We start from the raw sequence: 20,973 nt of genomic DNA, 5'->3' as shown, positions 1-20,973 counted from the left end.
TCCTTTAAAATTAAATGGCAATGACACGGTTTAATAATTTTAAAAAGACTTTTATTTGAAAGCAAAGATGTGCTCTTCACAGACTGGCGGTGCGTTTGTGATGCTCTGTAAAATGGAAAACCGGAAAATTGAGGAAAACAGGCCGCGTTTTGTAGATTTTGTAGAATTTTGTACCTGCAACTGCAGCTGTTACAGGCCGTTGCGGAGCAGGTGGGTTGCGTCCCGGTTCCCGATTTGCTGGTAGGCTGCGGGATTGTTTGAGGGCCGCCATTGGTCTGCTGCCTTCGAAACCACGCTGATCTCTTAACAAAAACCGGTACAAGTTCTCCGGAACGATGGGTAATCTAGTCAAGGAAGAGCAGTTTTATTGGAATGAAAGCATCCATCATCGTTTTAAGACGGCCAATGTTGCCCCGTGAGCATATTGGAAGGATATTGGCCGTGACGGGCAAATAGATGATGTTGGTCTCGGTGGGGATGACGATGTTGTGGGAGATGTACTTGGCCGGGTCCGTGTGGCCCGCCTTTGCATCGCACATGGCGTACAGCTCGATGAGTAGTTCAATGTGCAGGCCTGCGGGTACCTAAACAGGCAATTTAAGTATGTAAATGTAAATCATGTATACATCCAATAGAGGGAGCTTTAGTAGTAGTACTTGTAGTAGTAGTTGTAGTAGTGGTTGATGTTATGTTGTACATTACCTAGATGGAGCTGTAGTAGTTGTCATATTAGTAGTAATAGTAGTAGTTGTCATATTAGTAGTAGTAGTCATATTAGTAGTAGTAGTAGTCACATTAGTGGTAGTAGTAGTAGTTGTCATATTAGTAGTAGTAGTTGTCATATTATTAGTAGTAATAGTAGTAGTCATATTAGTGGTAGTAGTAGAAGTTGTCACATTAGTAGTAGTAGTAGTAGTTGTCATATTGGTAGTAGTAGTCATTTTTGTCATATTAGTAGTAGTAGTCATTGTTGTCATATTAGTAGTAGTAGTCATATTAGTAGTAGTAGTACGAGTTGTTGTAATATTAGTAGTAATAGTAGTAGTTGGCATATAAGTAGTAATAGTAGTAGTTGTCATATTAGTAGGAGCAGTAGTCGTTGTCATATTAGGAGTAGTAGTAGTTGTTGTCATATTAGTAGTAGCAGTAGTCGTTGTCATATTAGGAGTAATAGTAGTAATATGGCATATAAAAAATTGAAAATCTTTTAGTTGGGAAAATGTAGTCTTGTACTCACCGGTCCCGGTTGGTACTTGACGCGAAGGCCTGAAGAGATGGGAGGTTGTTTCACATGGAACCTGGAGGAAGACAAGTGTGAGCTCACCTCACAGTAGTGTAAATGGCTCAATTCCTCGTCTCACCTGCAGGTGTCGACGCCCACATTCTTCATCACCACGGTGACGGCAGACGACGTGCCGTCCTTCTGTAAGCCAAAGTCCACGCTGGGGGGTCGTACCTCAAAGCCCCGGATAATAGAATTCGGGTCTGAGAGCGATATAGTGCGACACCTGCGCCGGACTGGATCCTCCACCGAGCGGAACTGGAGACGGATTTCCCAGAAGAGGGTCAACATCTAGACCTGGTTTTCAGATTTAACGGCCATCTTACGTGATGGTTTGGGACGCCGAAGGGTTTGGAGATGATAATCGATGGTGGAAGTCGGATGGGAACACGTCTGGGTTCCCCAATTACATTCGTGTGGACCATACTCCGAGGGACGAAGAAATCCGTGCGGGTAACCGGAGCTGGTGTGGACACTTGTGGAGGACACGGTACAATCAGAATCAAAACAGTATTCATATTCCAGTTTCCTATAGGACAATAGTACCTGCTGCAGGTGGAGTTGTCCTTCCAAGTATCCTGCTGCTCCTTGTGAAGAATAAAATATGTACATAAGTAGCTTGTACTTATTAAGAGACCTGAAGGACTAACGAACCTGAGTGGTAACGAGCCAGGAAGATCTGGAGGCGGAGCTGTAGGTGTCGGGTGCTCGGGTTGTGGCGTCATAATGTTTTCTGAAATGGAATATATTTGCTTCGTGTGTAGATATAGTAGAAGTAGTAGTGCGGAAAATACTGTTTATTTCTTAGTTTTCTGACTATAGTCCATATAATACGGGTACGTACGGTAGTCTTCCTGTTGTTCGTCCCTCCATGAGGTGTCTTCAGTATCGTCTGACACGGGTGAAGTTGGGACGCTCTTAATTATCCCCTTTTTTTGGAGAAGATTAAGGACAGTAAACACCAAAGTATAATTCATTTTGATTGGATGGTGAGAAGGACCAATAGGGAAACACTTTCCTGGTGTAAAAGGATGTTTTCTGGGTGAAAATACGGTACGATAAACCTGTTTCTGAGAGCATCAACACACGCCTTGACTTCAGAAAGCTCTTGTCTGAAGGACAGATTCATCCGGAGATTAGCGGCCATTTTGTCTTCTATTCAGGTAATCTGGATGTGACTCAGTGAGTCTTGGGAGTCATACCTGTACTCTTCTAGTGTGTCGGACCACCGTGTCTCTTTGACCTGGGCGGAGCTAAAAGAAGACCAGAGTTCTAAAAGATGGACTTGTGAAGACGTCACCTTAAGTATGGAGAGTCTTCTACCAGATGGTTTCTATCTTTTTGGGATGTTCCAATTTCTCCAGCAGCTCAACCGGTGTCTCTTCAGTTTGGTTGTACAGACCTCCAATGCCCCCTGTGGACAAACATGGACGATACAATTGACGAGAGTCTCTAGTCAAGCATGATTGGGAATGAACACACTGACCTGCAATCCTTTCTGTATCAAAGAAGTCTTCCTGTCCTTCCTCTGGAAGACACTTGAAATGAACACCGTCCAAAGTCACACTTTGTATAGTACAATTAGCCCTACCTGATTTTGACATTATTCTCAATTTTTTGCGTACTACATGGCAGTAAAGCTACCATATTTTAAGCAGTATAAGTAACACCAGATAATAAAACGCAGTAGTGGTAGTAGGGGGTTGTGTTATACATCAATTAGATGGAGCTGTAGTCCAGCACTACCATCACTACCAGCACTTCCAGCACTTCCAGCACTTCCAGCACTACCAGCACTACCATCACTACCATCACTACCACCACTACCACCACTACCACCACTACCACCACTACCACCACTACCACCACTACCACCACTACCACCACTACCACCACTACCACCACTACCACCACTACCACCACTACCACCACTACCACCACTACCACACTACCACCACTACCACCACTACCACCACTACCACCACTACCACCACTACCACCACTACCACCACTACCACCCCTACCACCACTACCACCCCTACCACCCTTAACACCCCTACCACCCCTACCACCACTACCACCACTACCACCACTACTCCCACTACCAACACTACCACCACTACCACCACTACCACCACTACCACCACTACCACCACTACTACCACTACCACCCCTACCACCACTACCACCACTACCACCACTACCAGCACTACCACCACTACCACCACTACCACCACTACCCGCACTACCCGCACTACCCGCACTACCCGCACTACCACCACTACCACCACTACCACCACTACCACCACTTCCACCACTCCCACCCCTACGACCCCGACCACCCCTACCACCCCTACCACCCCTACCACCACTACCACCACTACCAGTAGCGGCAGTGGTAGTAGTAGAAGATAATAAAGTTCTATAGTATTGTGTGGGGCACCTGACTGAGAAGCACCCCAGCATAGACTTGCTCCACTTCACTGCGGGGGTCCTTGAGCATCACGTCGGAGGACCACTGGGCCTTCTCCATCAAGCTTTCGATATATTCCTGTAATTACACATCCACCATCAGTCACGCAGGAGACAAACAAAGTAGTCTTGTATTATCCAGTACTTGCCTTCAGCCGCGTGTCCACCATCTTTTTGAGCCTTCTGTTCAAGACCTTATGCTGGAAAAGTTCCCGGATTTCCAAGACTTTAGGGCAGCTGCGTGCAGCTACACTTGCAGTTCTGTACTTTCGGGAGTTGTACCCTTGCCCCGTGCTGGTCCCGAATAAAGGACTGGGAAATTTCTATTAAATGAGAGGATGTAGTGTCAAAGTCTGTTTTTTTCGTTGACCCTGTTTATGCTCTGGTACCTCTGAAGAAGGTGAAAGATGACCGCAGCTGTAGCGGTTCTGGGGCATGGAGTCACGGTCCAGCTTGGTGTGGACCCACCTGGACCGCACACTCTCAATACCAGGCTTCAGGATAGTAATGCCAAATTCACCTGGAAGATCCCCAAGCAGGTTTTGTCGGAATCTAGGTCTGTACATTAGACAGACCGTCACCCACCTTCAGTGTCGGGTAAAGGGTCTTTCATCAGAGCCGCATTGGGGTCCAAGTCAGCTTGGTGCATCAAGTCCTCTGCAGCTTGGCTACTCAGGAACTCTGTACCAGATCCGTCCTCATGGACCAGGAACAACCTGTGTTTAAAAAGAAGTCAGGAACTGAAGTGGAACTTGGATTGACGCCGCTTTAGCACCTGGGACAATTGTCTCTTGGCTTTGACATGGACGATGATCTCCATTCGTCATCAATGTCCTCACGTAGCGTGTATTGTGTTGGGAAAACACGTGCTGTCACCTGGCCATCTTCCAACACCTGGAAACAGTGAGAATCTTCATTTTGTATTTCAAACCAAGCCTACCAGGCTTATAAAGCACTCTGGGAATAGATCTAACTACCTGAAAGTAGTTTCCGTCCAAGTCACTGATGTCAAAAACTACTTTATCAGTGTGACTCATGATGTAAGAAGGGTAGCCATCTTGAGGGCCACCGCTAGTGTAAACACATTTGCCGTCACTTTGGATATTCAAGACCCCGGAACTGGATGGGAACACCTGGACCCAATGAACAAAAAAGTGTTATTTCAAGAGCCAATCAAAGCTCACCTGACGAAAAAAGCTCTACCTGGTAAACTCCCTCGTAGTTGCCAGTGATAATGGTTCCATCCGCCAAGTAGATTTCAGCCGCGTATCGTTCGGGGTACATCAAAACCGTAGCGCAAGCCTCGTTCTCTACCATTAGCACCCGCTCTTTATTCCCTGTGCTACTGTATTCGTGCGTTTTGGAGTTGGGGGTAGCGGATCCATCAGAAGACGGGTCTTCTGTACCGGTTAAGCTTGGGTTGACTTCGTCATCTACGAAGAAAATCTGCCACGTTAAAATTCGATTATCAGGTTTTAGAGTCCCTTACCTGTATTTGGTGGTCTTTCTTGGTAAAACGTGGTGATTCTAGTTCCATCTGCGTGATCTACACTTAAGCATCCGTCCGGTTTTTGCACCGTTACCACCAGATCTTCCCGGCTGAGCATCACCTAGAGGCCAAAAGGTGAACAGATCCGGCAAATGTAGATGGTGGAGAAGTCTTACCTCTTGTGTGGCAGGGTTAGTCGTCTTGTAGGTTAGAAGTGTGCAGTTGGGGGTCATTTCATGGGTGTTAGCGACTGTGCTCATGCGGGTACCGTAAGGGGTTGTTGTCGTCCAAAACCCTTCGGGGGTAGGGGTTACTTGCTTCTCTGGATTTTGCTCTAGAAGAATAAAAAACAGAGGGAATGAACACCCCCAAAAATGCCAATATGGGAACAATTCCTTGCCTTCTGTGTCGTCATCTTCGATTTCTTCGACCCAAACCGGACCGGAATCGGAGCTGGAACTGATTGCGCCGTCAGCAAAAAGCACCTGTAAAATTAAAAAAACGCGGGTGAGAAGTCACAGCAACCAAGAGTGAGCAAAATTGCTGATTGGAGGACCTCGCTGGAGCCATCCTTCATGTATCGGATTACGGTTCCTTGACTGGTGATGGTGCGGGATGCTTCTTTGGCGAAAGAGGGGACTTGGGGTCCCGCATTGTGGAAACTCAGACGCACCAACATGTCCCGCCCCTCTGAGGACACCCGGATTTCGGTGTTACAGTATAAAAGTGAGCTTTTCTTTGGGTAGAGACGTTACTTACCGTCTTCACGCATGAATTGGACCAGTAAGCCATTTGGGAGGGAAAGGTTGAGGCTATTCAGGGGGCCCAGGGGTAATGGGCTTTCACATAGCTTCATGCCACAACCCCCCAATAAAAGCAACCAAAGATTATACTTCAGAATACCATGTGTATTTTGTTAGGGTGTACGAAATGTGTACCTCTTCAGGGTCACTGTCACTTTTTGGGGACTCTGTTTGTTCTGTGTCCTCTTCCACTTTGGAATCAGGTGGGATTTTATCTGTTGCTTCAGGAATCTCTGTTACTGTAACGTAGAACGAAAAAAATGGGTGAATTTGGTCGGGGGAGAAATCCCCACCACATTATCTGGACTATAAGTCGCACTTTTTGCATAGTTTGAATAGGCCTGCAACTCATGTGTGACCTAAACCCACATGAGTTGCAGGAGTAGTATTTTTTTCTCTCATTGTTTGGCTGGTGCGACTTATAGTCCAGAAAACAGTATTTGGATGCTAGTGTACTATCATAGCATTCAATTTTCAAGAGAAAATACACAATCATTTGCTTAGGGAAGTCACCCACCATTGCATTTTTCTGGTGGACTTTCGTAACTGTACGCCAGACGGACGCCATTATCCAACAACGCCGAGAAAGACCGCTTCCACATGGCGGGTTTTATCTCGGGAGGGGCTTTTGGAGTAGTTTCACCGTTACCCTTTGTGTCGTTTTTGACTGTACTGACGGCGTGGTAAATGTGGGTGTAGAAATGATGACCGTCCTTTCTTACGGATACTTTAAGCATGCTGGAACCTGCAGTGAAGTATCCATTGTACATTGTATAAGTACAGTACAACAAATAGCATCTGCTAAATGTACGGGTGATTTTTACATTCAACGTAGCTGATGGTCTCTATGGTAACGTGCCCCCCACATTCTGGGAAGAGGTATTGGATACACCCTGACAGATGGACCAACATTCCATCCATATGGAAGCCTGTAAATCCCTAAAAGTGATTTTATTTGGGAGGGGTTAGTATTTTTGCATATGGCGCAGTATTTGTTCGTTAGTCTGTACCTCATCCGTCTCATCTTCGTTACTGGAAAGCGACTGGTCGGTAGCCGTAGTGCCGATTGAAGTAACTTTACCCTTTCCATCGGGGGTGGTAGTTTTGTTGCCTTTTTTCGACTCTTTGGCGTCCTCCGTCGGGGGGGCTGCCGGCTGGGATTTTGGGGCCTTCTTAGCCGGGGGTGCTTTCGATGTCTTCTTGCCTTTTTTGGAATCTTCGTTATTCATCCGCTCTTCTTCCAGATCGATAGCCTATTAGTTTGAATGATGGCTCAATGTGAAGGACAAAAAAAATGGCTGCCTGCTTTTCTATTTTGTTTACATCCATTTCCCGTTATGGTCAATCTTGATACCGTATTGTCACGACTATAAGGCGCACTGCATTATAAGGTGCACCCTCAATGAATGACATTTTTCCATATATAAGGCGCACTGTATTATAAGGCACACTGTCTATTTTGGAGAAAATTTAAGACTTTTAAGTGCGCCTTATAGTGGTGAAAATACGGTAATTGCTATTGACTTCCAGGTATGAAGCACTCACTACTTTACAGTCACCTCTAGAGCCAGCCATTGTTGATGTTTTGGATTTTTTTTGTATAAAATCTTGCAGTGGGGGAGGAGCTATATGATGGAAGATTTTGTAAACTAAGATGGCATCTGCATATTTAACAGTATTGTTTCAGTTCAGGCGTTTGTGTTTTTTTAATATCCGACAGTGGTGGTTTTTCGTTTTTGGTTTTCTGTTTTTTCCATATATAAGGCGCACTGTATTCTAAGGCGCACTGTCTATTTTGGAGAAAATTTAAGACTTTTAAGTGCACCTTACAGTCGGGAAAATATGGTATGTTTTTTGACACAAAAGGCATGGTAAAACTAAAGCATAACGTGTTGGTCTGGGGCTGTTTTGCCCCTTCAGGACCTGGACAACTTGTTATGTATTATTATTCTAAATTAATGGGACAATGATCTTCAACATAATGTAAAATTGTGTGTGAAGTACAAACTTTCAGTGAAGTTTTTGTCACGTAAGGCTCTTCGTCTTCCTCCGGCCAGCCTGAAATATTTGTATCAGTTAATAAAACGATGAATAACATTCCAGTCGGTGTAATCCATACATTCAGATGGAGGATTTATATTTATCTCATCCAACAACCGTCTCTTCATTTCCTCTTTGTCAATCCAGTCAGAAATGGTAGCTGCTACATGCTCCAAATATTTCCTATCATTAAAAAAAAATGATTTTGCCTCCAATAAATCAAAAGGACCGGATTCCTACCTGAACTTGACATCTGTGTGAATCGCTACATTCCAGAATTCCTTGCAGGAACGTTGTGAACTCATAGGATTGTGACAGAAAATATACATCACGTTATTGTGACTTCCTCGAAGTGTATCCAGACAACGATACTGTTGTGAAACTGATTGGAGGACCTATACCCCAAAAAGACAACCGTTCACATACATTGAACATTTCTCCACTTGAAAATGACTGGTCACCTGAGATAAGATAGCAGATTCGTAGTGTTCGACATAGCACCAGTCGGAGAGAGACCTCAATCGGCATCTTTGGATGTCGGACAGGTCAAGACGAATTTTTTGGTGCTCAGCCATACCCTGCTGGTGGAAAAAAATAACACAAGAGATGTCCAAGTCAATATTTTGACGATGAAACTGTTAGATTTGGCGATTTAAATGCAAATACCTCTGTAGAATGAGAGTCTTTGTTTAAAAACGATGCCCCTGCAGGAGAGAAGAAGAAAAATATATACCTTAACAGGCAATGATCTGGTAAAGGTGCGACTTATAGTCCAGTGAGACAGTAAATAAAGTACAATTTACATACTTTTCGTGCGCAAAATATGTAGCTTCTGCTTAGCGAAAGACAAAGGGTTGTCCCAGGGATTGACAGGGTGCTTTGTTGCTCGTTGTACCATGCCCAATAATCGACAATCCTTTCTGAGAACGCCGCTTTGGTCCAATTCCGTCAGCTGCATGCTTTCAAAGATGCTCTGGTGCAAGAAGCGTTCCACTTGCGGCCATGACACTTCATCTACAGAGGTAGGAGAGTTTTTAGAGGAAAACAATTGGTAGAATAGCTAGAAATATTTGGATTCCGGACCATCGGTGCATTGGCGTTGAAGCTGTTGTTTGATAGCCATCCAACATAACGTGTTGGAACGCCGTTGCGCCACTGATTTGATGAGATGCCAAGCAGGTGATCGCATCATCATGGCGGCTTCTTCCTGGGCTGGATTCAGGTCTTGCATCCTCTAAATAAAGGGGAAAATAACCAACATGGCAGCAAAAACACTAAATGCTACATAAATGTCTGTATTTAGCCTATCTTACACTTTTCGTACTACCGAATTAACCCGAATATAAGACGATCCCCATTATAAAACCACCCCAATAGTCCGAAAGCTACGCACCATCACGAGTTAATGTTTTTTAATGTGTTTCCTAGCATTCATGCATAGTTTTAGCCAATACAATTAATAATAAATGGCTTTTATTATGACTTACATTTATACCAATGAAGCGTAATGCTCTTTCGTCATGGTGTCTGATGATAGCAGGATGCTCAGGGCTTTCCGGTACTTCGCCCTCGTCAAACTGTTCCTTAAGAACCTAGTGGAACGTATATGGGTTGAAGAAAAAATGTTCCGGAGTAGGCGTCGGCCCTGGCATGTACCTCTTTGTCTTCTTCGGTTTGTACGGTGGTCAGTAAACTGGTCAGAAGTTCTTTCTTCTCTTCTGCTCCTTGGACTTGAGACATGACGCTTTGCAGCATTTGAGAAACAACATGTTGATCTAAAATATTGGCTTTTTGAGGATCCCAGTCTTCAGGTGGTGGTTGCTCGCTTGTGAACACCACCTGAGGGCGCTAAAGTGAGCTCCAAAGGACTTCAATGCAAAGACTCGGAAGATGACAAGGATGCAAACCTGCTCCAGCATGCAGTGAAGGATGAGGGGAACGGAGCAGGCTTCGGCTGGGATGTTTTCCAGAAGACCGCTGTAGTAATTCATGTCCACGTCAGTTGTGAGAGACGGGCTGGACGATGGTACCTTCTCTGCGAGGCAGGAATGGCGAACGTAAAGTTGGGGGGGTTGAGGACGCTAGAGAAGAATACTTACTTGGCGGGGCTGGGCGGCCGGGCTTTTTCGAACGGGGGGACACGGTTGTTGCAGCCTAAGAAGAAACACACAAAATGGAGGGGATAACATACTGTATTTTCACGACTATAAGGCGCACCGCATTATAAGGCGCACCCTCAATGAATGACTTTTTCCATATATAAGACGCACTGTATTATAAGGCACACTGTATTATAAGACGCACTGTAGTATAAGGCGCACTGTATTATAAGGCGCACTGTCTATTTTGGAGAAAATTTAAGACTCAAGTGCGCCTTATAGTGGTGAAAATACGGTAATTGCTATTGACTTCCAGGTATGAAGCACTCACTACTTTACAGTCACCTATAGAGCCAGCCATTGTTGATGTTTTGGGTTTTTTGTATAAAATCTTGCAGTGGGGGAGGAGCTATATGATGGAAGATTTGGTAAACTAGGATGGCATCCGCATATTTAACAGTATTGTTTCAGTTCAGGCCTTTGTGTTTTTGGTTTTGAATTTTTTCCATATATAAGGCGCACTGGATTATAAGGCGCACTGTCTATTTTGGAGAAAATGTAAGACTTTTAAGTGCGCCTTATAGTCGTGAAAATACGGTACTATAATGGCCGCATTTCTGGACTATAAGTCACCTTTTTATCTAATTTGGCTGGGCTTGTTTTTTTTAAATTACGTCAAGGTACCTCCGCAGATTGCATCAAGTCCTGCCAGGAGACTACGAACGGTACCCGGACGAAGTCAACGCTGTCCAAGTAGTTCTGGTGCTGGCGGCGCCAATCCAGACAGTCGTAAATGAGATTCGCCACGTCGTCAAACATCTTGGTCCCCACCGCCATCTACGAGTAGACATCAGTACCTGACCCAGACAGACTTGAAGGCCCTACGCTCACCCACCAAGGCCTCGGGATCCTGAAGATCGAAGGGAAACAGCGAGTCTGGAACAGAGTACTCCAAGTGGGCTACATCGTGGAGTCTGGAATTGACTCCGCCATTGTCCAGGACTGGTCGGAGACCCGCCCAGAAGTCGTCCAGGAGCTTTTCCTGAGCAGCCAAAGCCTCCCTGGCGGCAATTTCCTCGGCTAATGGAGGATAACGGACATTGTTTTTTCTCAAAATGTACTAGGCTACGAAAAACTGATCCAGAAACCAAAAATCCGTCTTGGCAGTCCTCACCACTGGGCTCTGGGATTTCGTCTTCTTCCGTCTCGTCAGGATTGTCATGTGACTTTTGCGTGGCGGCACTCAGCCTGATGACGTTGGATACGTGGACACCAGCGGCGTCCAATGTCCCCACCAGCTGAGGTTTGTGAAAACCCAAGATGAGGACATAGTGTTGAGGACCGTCCTTTGGTTCGTCGTCTTTGCGGTAAAAACACAAGAGGTCAATTCATTTTAAAGGGAAGTTTGCTTGAAGACATTTGCTGTAAATGATAAAAATATGAATAATATTTACTTATGTACTTAGGCGGTTCTACATCGTCTCTTCGTTTGAGTTTCGTGGCTTTGGGTTTCGGAGCCGGCTCTTCTTTGGACTTCTTGTCTTTACCTTTACCGGCTGGTTTTTCTTTGGTTTTGGCAGGCATCGCAGCAATCTTCGAGGGTACCAACAACAAAAAATACCATGACTTTCCAGTAGAGGGTGTAATACGTTTGGGTTACTCACATGTTCAGCTTTTCGTCTTTGTAAATCGGCTTCTTTAATCTGAAGGAGCATAAATTTGATGATTTGAGCCATGAGCTCAGCTGGGATTTCTTCTCGGGCTTCCAGGAGCTCCCTGGCGGGTCCGGTCACCTAAAAAAATTGGGTTCGAGACTTAGAAACAAGAAGCCAATACTCTACGTTAGCTGTTTTTCGACACTGACCTCGTAGTACTGAGGGAAGGCGTCACGTTTTTTCACCTTGGGATTGCCGTATTCGCGAATCTGTGTTTAAATAAAGTTGCAGATTCCACAGTTGTAATGATTGATACACTCTTATAAGATAAGGTATATCGGAATAATATTGGATAGTGTACTTTGGCTTCTGTTTCCTCTCTGGTGAGTGAGCTGAAAAGCTTGCGTTGGGGTTGTTGGACGGCACGGGACAGCAACCGGAGGAGGTCTTCGTCTTGTGGACTCTGGCCTACCAGTAGGCAAACGCATGCTTGCCAGTTCTCCTGAAAACGCGAGGAATCGGAATACTACATAGGCCTACATACATATACTACATATAGCTACATTTATATACTACATAGGCCTACATACATGTACTACATAGGCCTACATACATATACTACATAGGCCTACATACATATACTACATAGGCCTACATACATATACTACATAGGCCTACATACATATACTACATATGCCTACATACATATACTACATAGGCCTACATTCATATACTACATAGGCCTACATTCATATACTACATAGGCCTACAGATATATACTACATAGGCCCACATACAAATACTACATAGGCCTACATACAAATACTACATAGGCCTACATACATGTACTACATAGGCCTACATACATGTACTACATAGGCCTACATACATGTACTACATAGGCCTACATACATGTACTACATAGGCCTACATACATGTACTACATAGGCCTACATACATATACAACATAGGCCTACATACATGTACTACATAGGCCTACATACATGTACTTCATAGGCCTACATACATGTACTACATAGGCCTACATACATATACTGCATAGGCCTACATTCATGTACTACATAGGCCCTGAATATTCAGTTTTTTATAGATCTAAAACAATGTTTATTTTAGATTTTACAAGAACATTTTTGCACTAAAAAACAACGAAAAAATTGATTAAAAATTGCTATTATTGATTCAAAAGGGGGAAAATTAAGAAATTTAATATATATATATATATATATATATATATATATATATATATATATATATATATATATATATATATATATATATATATATATATATATATATATATATATATATATATATATATATATATATATATATATACTCTCATTTTAATTTGATCCTAAAACAGAAAGTCAGCACTCATGATTTACATTCCCGGACCACACAAAATTAGGCACTGGGCCAGATTTAGCCCCCGGGCCGCCACTTTGACGCATGTAATCTAATCTACTATTCTGGCAGTTGCGTGATGTTATTGAGTTATGGTCAATATAAATAAAAACTATTTAAAACAAACAAACTGAGCCTAGAAACACACTTTATAGCATTTCCGCTACTGTATGACAAACAAACCTCATCAAAAGGTGTATTGGCAAGACCGCTCTCCCACGATTGGACGTCGGGACCCTGAGTTGTGGCGGTCTTCTTGGCCGCGGCGCCCTTTTTAGCGGCCTTGGGTGCCATTTTGTCTCGAAGGAATGCTAGAAATCAAGATTTTTTTGACCACCAAATCCCCATACTTGACTTTGTTGTCGACTGGTTGCCATGGAGACAAACATAAATAGGACCGTCTTCCCTATTCACCTCCCTTCCAGTAGATGGCAGTGTAGCAATTTTATATTAAAGTAGTAATAAAAAAAAAACAAGTTGAAATATGGCTGCACTTTATTGAAATATAATATTAATCCAGGTCAATAATCTTAATATTAGATTATTATTACATTTATGGAAACCAATGAGTTAATACTTCAAAATAAATACATTTTAAAAACAAGTCTATTTTTACCCTTCATTTTTTTGGTAAAGAAAAAAATTGGACAACCCTAATGTACAGTAATGAAAAAAATAAAATTGATAAAAACTTTTGGTGAACAATAAATGAGGCCATAGTTGAGTGACAGTTCCACTTAATGATGTAATTTGTCTTCTTTATCTTGCAGCTGAAACATTAAAAAAAGACATTAATATCATTTAAAAATCAGACACTAATTAAAATCTAAAAAATGACATTTTTTAATTTGTAAATAAAACTAATAGTTGTTTTTAACCTTACTAGTAAACTCATACTTAGTCTCAAACCAATCAAATGTGAAGATCCAGATGCCCCGCCCCTTTGTATGATGTCATTATTACTCCCATGGGTATAAGTGATGTCACCAAATGCCTTTATGTCATTTTTGTTTTGGTTTATGTCTTTTTTTTTGGGTTTAAACATGATTTTCTTTTTCAAAAGCATAAAATAGTCCCTTTAACAAGATGTCTGAATGTTTACAAAGTCGTACGTGCGCTAAACACTCTTTTCCTGTGAGGAATTCCTTCAAAATGACTCCATTTCCTTTTAAGAAACCAACACACACACTATATATTTTCTCTCTTGTGTGTGTATGTGTGTATGTTTAGGCCAAAGTGACATTTGGCATGCGTACAATAGCCGTTTAGAAGAAATCCGTGTTTACTGGAGGAAATGTCTATCTTTTGGGCCCTGTTTCTGGTCTAAGGGGGCGTCGGTTCCAAATCGCAGGAAACACCTTCGGCTTAGTCCGTTTGGCACAATAAGATATTAAAAGCTCGCTATTTCCTGCTTCGGTGAAGGCGGGCGGCTTACCGTTCTCCTCCCCGCCTGACGACTTGACGCCGAGAAGCATGACCCCGTCTTTGGTGCTTTCCGGGCGGCTCTGGAAAGACGCGCTGTGGACAAAAGAGGGGTTTGGTTTACCATCTTCACCAAACATGTTTTTTTTTTATTCTCAACACTTACTTTTCCGTTCCTGCATCCATCGTTTCTGTTAGTGGGGAAAAAGGAATGTGAATTTAGAGGTGGATTAAGCGGGAATGGTGATTGGTCGCGTAAGGGTGGCGTACCCGTGTGGTCGTGGACTTTTTTGCATTTGAATCTGAGGATGATGGCGGCGGCGGAGGCCGCCAGCAGGACGGGCAGCAAAATCCACCAAAGTCTTTTGTCTGTGGCTGCACACGTGCAGGAAGTTAGTTGTTTAGTCGAGTTCAGGCCGGAATTGGCGCGCCCTCCTCACCTGCTTTGGCGCTTGCTCCGTCACCACCGCCAATGTGAGGACCTTTAAAAGAGAGTCAGGGTTTGCATTTTGGGCCTTATTTCATTGTGTGTATGGTAGTGGTGGTAGTAGTAGTAATATTCATGGTTGTAGTAGTGGTAATAGTAGTAATATTCATGGTTGTAGTAGTGGTAATAGTAGTAATATTCATGGTAGTAGTAGTAGTAATATTCATGGTTGTAGTAGTGGTAATAGTAGTAATATTCATGGTAGTATTAGTAGTAATAGTAATATTCATGGTAGTAGTAGTAGTAATAGTAGTAATATTCATGGGTGTAGTAGCAGTAGTAATTATCATGGTTGTAGTAGTGGTAATAGTAGTAATATTCATGGTGGTAGTAGTAGTAGTAGTAATATTCATGGTTGTAGTAGCAGTAGTAATTATCATGGTAGTAGTAGTAGTAGTAGTAGTAATATTCATGGTTGTAGTAGCAGTAGTAATTATCATGGTAGTAGTAGTAGTAGTAGTAGTAATATTCATGGTAGTAGTAGGAGTAATATTCATGGTAGTAGTAGTAATATTCATGGTAGCAGTAGTAATATTCATGGTAGTAGTAGTAATATTCATTAGGGTAATACTAGTAGTAATGTTCATGGTAGTAATACCAGTAGTAATATTCATGGTAGTAATACTAGTAGTAATATTCATGATAGTAATACTAGTAGTATTATTCATATTAATAATACCAGTAGAAATATTCATGATAGTAATACTAGTAGAAATATTCATGATAGTAATACTAGTAGTAATATTCATGATAGTAATACTAGTAGTAATATTTATATTAGTAATACTAGTAGTAATATTCATGGTAGTAATGCTAGTAGTAATATTCATGGTGATAGTAGTAATTGTCGTCTATATAAAAGGCACATCGGCTTATAATATACAGTAGTAGTAGTCTTGGCAGTAGTGATAGTGTTAGAAGTAGTACACTTTCTTTTGTTCTCTTTTTAACCAGATTTGAATTTCAAATGTCCTACCTGGACTTTTCTGTGTGGTCAATCCTGTCTTGTCTTGGGGTTTGGCTGAAAATACAATACAGAGTATTAAAAATAAATATATATGTATACTATATATATGATGGTAGTACGCTACCTCTGTCGGGTTGCAAGGCAGCCATGGTGGGACTTGGTCCTGTTTACATGGAAACCACAATAAAGTCATGAGTTTTGTTGGGATTCAAAGTACAATTTTCGGTCCTTTTACCATGAGTATGCACATTAACGTTGGTTATTGGTGAGCTGCGACTTGGTACTCTTGGGGTCGATGCTGTTGACAGAAGACAGAAAATATGATTAATAACAGTCCATTTTTCAAATATTGTGAGTAAATGACATGTCCAGATGAAATAGGAATGGGCATTTGCTCAAAAAATACTAAGAATATTCACAATTTGAAGGGGATTTATTCATTTAAGTGCCTTACGCTGAATTTTGGCAACAGTCACAGCGGCCGGTGAATTGGTCGTCATGTTGAACCGACTCGGCGTGGCCGCCATTGTTGCAGGCGTCATGACAGATTTCGCTGAAACCAAATAAATGTTATTTATCCTACGCTGGGTCTTTAATGAACTATGACTTGCTCACTGCTCTCGGCGGGATTTCTGGAGGTTTTGGCAACCGTGGCGGGCGTTGGGCTCGTCCACGCCTGCGTTGCCGGCACCGCCGGCGCCGCCGTTGTCGGTACTGATTAAAAATTTAAAGAACGTCAGAATTGTAATTGTGATATTGTACAAGTGCAACATTTTCATGTACCTATTTTTGTTGTGGCTAACACTGTGATAGACGTCGTATTATCTGCCTGCTGGTTTCCAGCAATTTCATTCGATGAGCCTTTGAAACAGAGAAACATGGAGAAAAGTAAAGGAGTCCAATAACCATTGAATTCACCTAAAAATTGAGCAAATAATTATAGTTTCTCAGGAATAAGTTGTGGGCATATGTAGTATATGCATGTAAGCCTATGTAGTATATGCATGTAAGCCTATGTAGTATATGTATGTAGGAATATGTAGTATATGTATGAAGGCCTATGTGGTATATGGATGTAGGCCTATGTAGTATATGTATGTAGGCCTATGTAGTATATGTATGCAGGCCTATGTAGTATATGTATGTAGGCCTATGTAGTATATGCATCTAGGCCTATGTAGTACATGTATGTAGGCCTATGTAGTATATGTATGTAGGCCTATGTAGTATATGTATGTAGCCCTATGTAGTATATGTATGTAGGCATATGTAGTATATGTATGTAGGCCTATGTAGTATATTTATGTAGGCCTATGTAGTATTCGTATGTAGGCCTATGTAGTATATATATGTAGGCCTATGTAGTATATGTAGGTAGGAATATGTAGTATATGTATGTAGGCCAATGTGGTATATGTATGTAGGCCTATGTAGTATATATATGTAGGCCTATGTAGTATTTGTATGTAGGCCTATGTAGGATATGTATGTAGTCCTATGTAGTATATGTATGTAGGCCTATGTAGTATATGTATGTAGGCCTATGTAGTATATGTATGTAGGCCTATGTAGTATATTTATGTAGGCCTATGTAGTATTCATATGTAGGCCTATGTAGTATATGTATGTAGGCCTATGTAGTATATGTATGTGGGCCTATGTAGTATATGTATGTGGGCCTATGTAGTATATGTATGTAGCCCTTTGTCGTATATGTATGTAGCCCAATGTAGTACATGCATGTAGGCCTATGTAGTATATGTATGTAGGCCTATGTAGTACATGCATGTAGATCTATGTAGTATATGTATGTAGGTATATGTAGTATATGTATGTAGGTATATGTAGTATATGTATGTAGGTATATGTAGGTATATGTAGTATATGTACGTAGGTATATGTAGTATATGTATGTAGGCCTATGTAATATATGTATGTAGGCCTATGTAGTATATGTACGTAGGCCTATGTAGTATATGTATGTAGGCATATGTAGTATATGTATGTAAGCATATGCAGTATTTGTATGTAGGCGTATGTAGTATATGTATATAGGCCTATCTAGTATATGTATGTAGTATATGTATGTAGCCCTATGTAGTATATGTATGTAGGCCTGTGTAGTGTATGTATGTAGGACTATGTAGTACATGTATGTAGGCATATGTAGTACCAGTGTTCTCGTTACCTCTGCGTCCTGCGTCTGATACGCACAGCTTTTCTTCCAGACGCACAATTTCAAGTAATGTGCTTTTTTCGGACGCAAAGAAATTTTTATCAAAAAAAACCCCAAAACACATATATCCGATAGCAAACCAATTTATTCCACATAATCTTTGCGAAATAATTCTCGCGAGACTAGCAGACACTAGCAGACGAAGGAGAGAAAGCGATAGCAAGAGTTTCGTAATAGTGTAAGAAAGATAAAAAATGTTTCAGAAAAAGCAAAACAGTCTGGATAGTTATTTCGCAGTTAAAAATACAACTAGTAAGAAAAGAACTGCAGAAGATTCGATCGATGATCATGAAGCAAAACGGGGGAAGCAAGGAAAAATACGCACATTTCAAAAGACTTTTGGCTGCAAAGAGAGGAGGATCTACGAGCTGAAAGACTAGTACAATGATAAATAAACCCTAACCCTAAACCATATAATAAATAAATTAAATCTGAATGTTTATATATCGTTGTTTATGTTTTATTTGCATCTGTAGTATGTTGGGACTCGTGACAAGTTTCCTGGGACGCACAGTTTTCAGACAAGCGAATCCCTGGGACTCGCAGTGTGCCAATTGTAAAATTATCACTGAGTACATGCATGTAGACATATGTAGTATATGCATGAAGGCATATGTAGCATATTTATGTAGGCATATGTAGTATAAGTATGTAGGCCTATGTAGTATATGTATGTAGCCCTATGTAGTATAGGTATGCAAGCCTATGTAGTATATGTATGTAGCCCTATGTAGTATAGGTATGCAAGCCTATGTAGTATATGTATGTAGGCATATGTAGTACCTTTGGACCTTCCGATTTAGAGATCAAGCTAAGGTCAATTGATTTATGAATGTCTGCAAACCTGAAAATTGCACTCGTAACAATGGTCTCCTTCCAGACTTCCATTTGCCCGCCCGTCAAAACAGTGGACATCCTCAGCCGGGGGCAACATTGCCACATCCTGTCCACTGTGCTATTGTTGTCCCCCTGACCTCTGACCCCCCTCACACTGGTCATCGTCTGGCCTTCCTCGGTGGAATCTTCAGCGCTTTTCGCCCGATCCGTTTCCTCCCAAATGTTTACAGTTTTTTATATTTGTTTGTTTTTTGGCCTCACAAGAGTGGCGGAGCTTTGGTTCCCAACCCTATCTTCCCTAGGATCCCCTTTCGAGCAGATTAAGCGCAAGGAGAAGATAAACAGAAAAACTTCAAGAGACTTTTTCCTCTACGTCAATTCCATTGTCACTTTGTCCCTGGAGATCTCATTTGTGCATGTCTGGTTTTGGCGGTTCAAAGCGAAAACTGTTCCCGGGCGGTCAACTCAACGTTTCCCTGAAATCAACACCCAAAATTGCCCAAAAATTGCCCAAAAATTGCCCAAAAATTGCCCAAAATTGCCAAAAATTGCCCAAAAATGCCCTAAATTTGGCCATTTTGTACCCTCCTCTCAAAAATCTAGTATATAATACAAATACAAAATACTGAAACATAGTTTTTATTGTCTTCTATAAAAAAGTAGAAGCAAAATCAGAAAAAAATCTAATTATCATCATTTATTTTGATTTTTTTTCACATGCTTTAGATATAAAATGTTATTTTATGGCATTAGACGTACATGGACGTCAATGGCACGAGTGCACATTAACTACACAATTTATTTCTGTAAAAAAAGTCTAAAAATGAGGATATTTTGGTGAAAAAATTATAAAATTAAGGTGGAAGAAATGAAAATATGCCATTTTTTGGCAGAAAAAAACTATATTGATAAAGAAAGGCATGTTCTAATTCAAATATTTGCTTTTTTAAAACAAATATTGACGTGGTTTGCTGGAATTTCATTGAAAATATTTTAATTCAAAACAATACTGCGATATTTACAAATCACAGGGATAAAATGGTTTGAAAATATTAAAGGAAAACTATATATTAGGTATATAATAGTTGTCTTACCTGGCGTTATAATATGCAGTAATACAAGCAGGAGGAGGACAAAAAAACTGGTGGACTTCATGGCGACTTTCTGCCTGTGACTTTGACAAAGAAAGGTGTTGGAGTTTGGGGCGTGCCAGCCCTCCTTCTCCATTTGGGCACTTCCTTCCTCTGGCGATGACGTAAAGCACCGAGGACGAAAACAGCCTATTTTCGGGAGAGCTGAATTATTCGTATGTTGAGTCAAAACTGATTTGAGGAATGAGCATTTGGAAGCAACCCCTCCCAGGTTAAATAAATTGGACATCTATCTCCATCAATGGCGTGCAATGAGTTCTATTACATAAAAAAGTACTTTAGAGTGTGTATTTTATTTTCTAATAACATTGCATTCATTTAGAAATAGATTTATAATGATAAAATATACATAGTAAAACAAACATTGGGGGAATTACAAAAAAATGAACATTTAAGGGTTCAATTAGTGGGAATTGCTATGGACACATTACAAAAACAATTATTTTTGTTATAGAGGCAGAAAGGGGTGATTATTAATATTTTCTGTGACGATGTATTAGTATTTATGTTGATTTTGGTTTTCATACAGGGGATATTTCATCAAATTAGCTGGGAATTGCTAACTGTGAGTTAAAAACGGTTGGTTACGCGAAATTGATGATTTTTTA

The 20,973-nt window shown here is 41.4% G+C and overlaps 2 protein-coding genes across 3 annotated transcripts; both read right to left on the bottom strand.

Annotated features, from left to right (window-relative positions):
• Positions 1-29: 29 nt before the first annotated feature.
• Positions 30-13,626, bottom strand: spag17 (sperm associated antigen 17). The gene is made up of 48 exons (XM_077742673.1): positions 13,449-13,626; positions 12,202-12,342; positions 12,050-12,109; positions 11,850-11,978; positions 11,640-11,778; positions 11,360-11,545; positions 11,081-11,265; positions 10,870-11,022; positions 10,186-10,240; positions 9,994-10,121; positions 9,743-9,925; positions 9,574-9,678; positions 9,170-9,320; positions 8,894-9,100; positions 8,753-8,790; positions 8,548-8,667; positions 8,327-8,481; positions 8,166-8,269; positions 8,055-8,104; positions 7,057-7,299; positions 6,871-6,985; positions 6,564-6,791; positions 6,182-6,285; positions 6,003-6,093; positions 5,800-5,933; positions 5,644-5,728; positions 5,420-5,577; positions 5,244-5,364; positions 4,958-5,187; positions 4,732-4,887; positions 4,530-4,648; positions 4,340-4,470; positions 4,144-4,274; positions 3,904-4,077; positions 3,726-3,833; positions 2,769-2,820; positions 2,606-2,696; positions 2,485-2,535; positions 2,303-2,394; positions 2,127-2,213; positions 1,937-2,015; positions 1,829-1,869; positions 1,609-1,757; positions 1,362-1,540; positions 1,238-1,298; positions 437-584; positions 175-339; positions 30-105 (listed from the first exon to the last, which is right to left on the bottom strand). The coding sequence occupies exons 1-48, from the start codon at positions 13,557-13,559 to the stop codon at positions 77-79; spliced, it is 5,952 nt and encodes a 1,983-aa protein (XP_077598799.1). The 5' UTR covers positions 13,560-13,626; the 3' UTR covers positions 30-76.
• Positions 13,627-13,742: 116 nt separating this feature from the next.
• On the bottom strand, positions 13,743-20,473 carry LOC144213602 (uncharacterized). Of its 2 annotated transcripts, none has more exons than XM_077742145.1 (12): positions 20,309-20,473; positions 16,925-17,002; positions 16,757-16,855; positions 16,596-16,694; positions 16,377-16,439; positions 16,266-16,304; positions 16,151-16,195; positions 15,128-15,169; positions 14,958-15,062; positions 14,854-14,878; positions 14,701-14,783; positions 13,743-14,035 (listed from the first exon to the last, which is right to left on the bottom strand). In XM_077742145.1, the coding sequence occupies exons 1-12, from the start codon at positions 20,439-20,441 to the stop codon at positions 14,025-14,027; spliced, it is 822 nt and encodes a 273-aa protein (XP_077598271.1). In that variant the 5' UTR covers positions 20,442-20,473; the 3' UTR covers positions 13,743-14,024. The 2 variants fall into 2 exon arrangements, with proteins under 2 accessions (XP_077598271.1, XP_077598272.1); XM_077742146.1 differs by having other exon boundaries at positions 14,958-15,056.
• Between the last annotated feature and the right edge of the window lie 500 nt (positions 20,474-20,973).

The sequence above is a fragment of the Stigmatopora nigra genome, chromosome 20 (genome assembly GCF_051989575.1).
Source record: "Stigmatopora nigra isolate UIUO_SnigA chromosome 20, RoL_Snig_1.1, whole genome shotgun sequence".
In the NCBI taxonomy this organism is placed as follows: domain Eukaryota; kingdom Metazoa; phylum Chordata; class Actinopteri; order Syngnathiformes; family Syngnathidae; genus Stigmatopora; species Stigmatopora nigra.
Note: the sequence above shows the minus strand (reverse complement) of the source record. Positions and strands in the feature narration are given on the sequence as shown.

Excerpts from the sequence above, each read along its gene's own strand:
- spag17 (XM_077742673.1), bottom strand. The coding sequence starts at position 13,559 with ATGGCACCCAAGGCCGCTAAAAAGGGCGCCGCGGCCAAGAAGACCGCC. Across the intron at positions 2,697-2,768 it reads TGATACAGAAAGGATTGCAG|GGGGCATTGGAGGTCTGTAC; the intron begins GTCAGTGTGTTC and ends GTTTGTCCACAG. Across the intron at positions 1,758-1,828 it reads GACAACTCCACCTGCAGCAG|TGTCCACACCAGCTCCGGTT; the intron begins GTACTATTGTCC and ends GTCCTCCACAAG.
- LOC144213602 (XM_077742145.1), bottom strand. The coding sequence starts at position 20,441 with ATGGAGAAGGAGGGCTGGCACGCCCCAAACTCCAACACCTTTCTTTGT. Across the intron at positions 17,003-20,308 it reads ACTGCATATTATAACGCCAG|GCTCATCGAATGAAATTGCT; the intron begins GTAAGACAACTA and ends TCTGTTTCAAAG. Across the intron at positions 16,856-16,924 it reads GTTAGCCACAACAAAAATAG|TACCGACAACGGCGGCGCCG; the intron begins GTACATGAAAAT and ends ATTTTTAATCAG.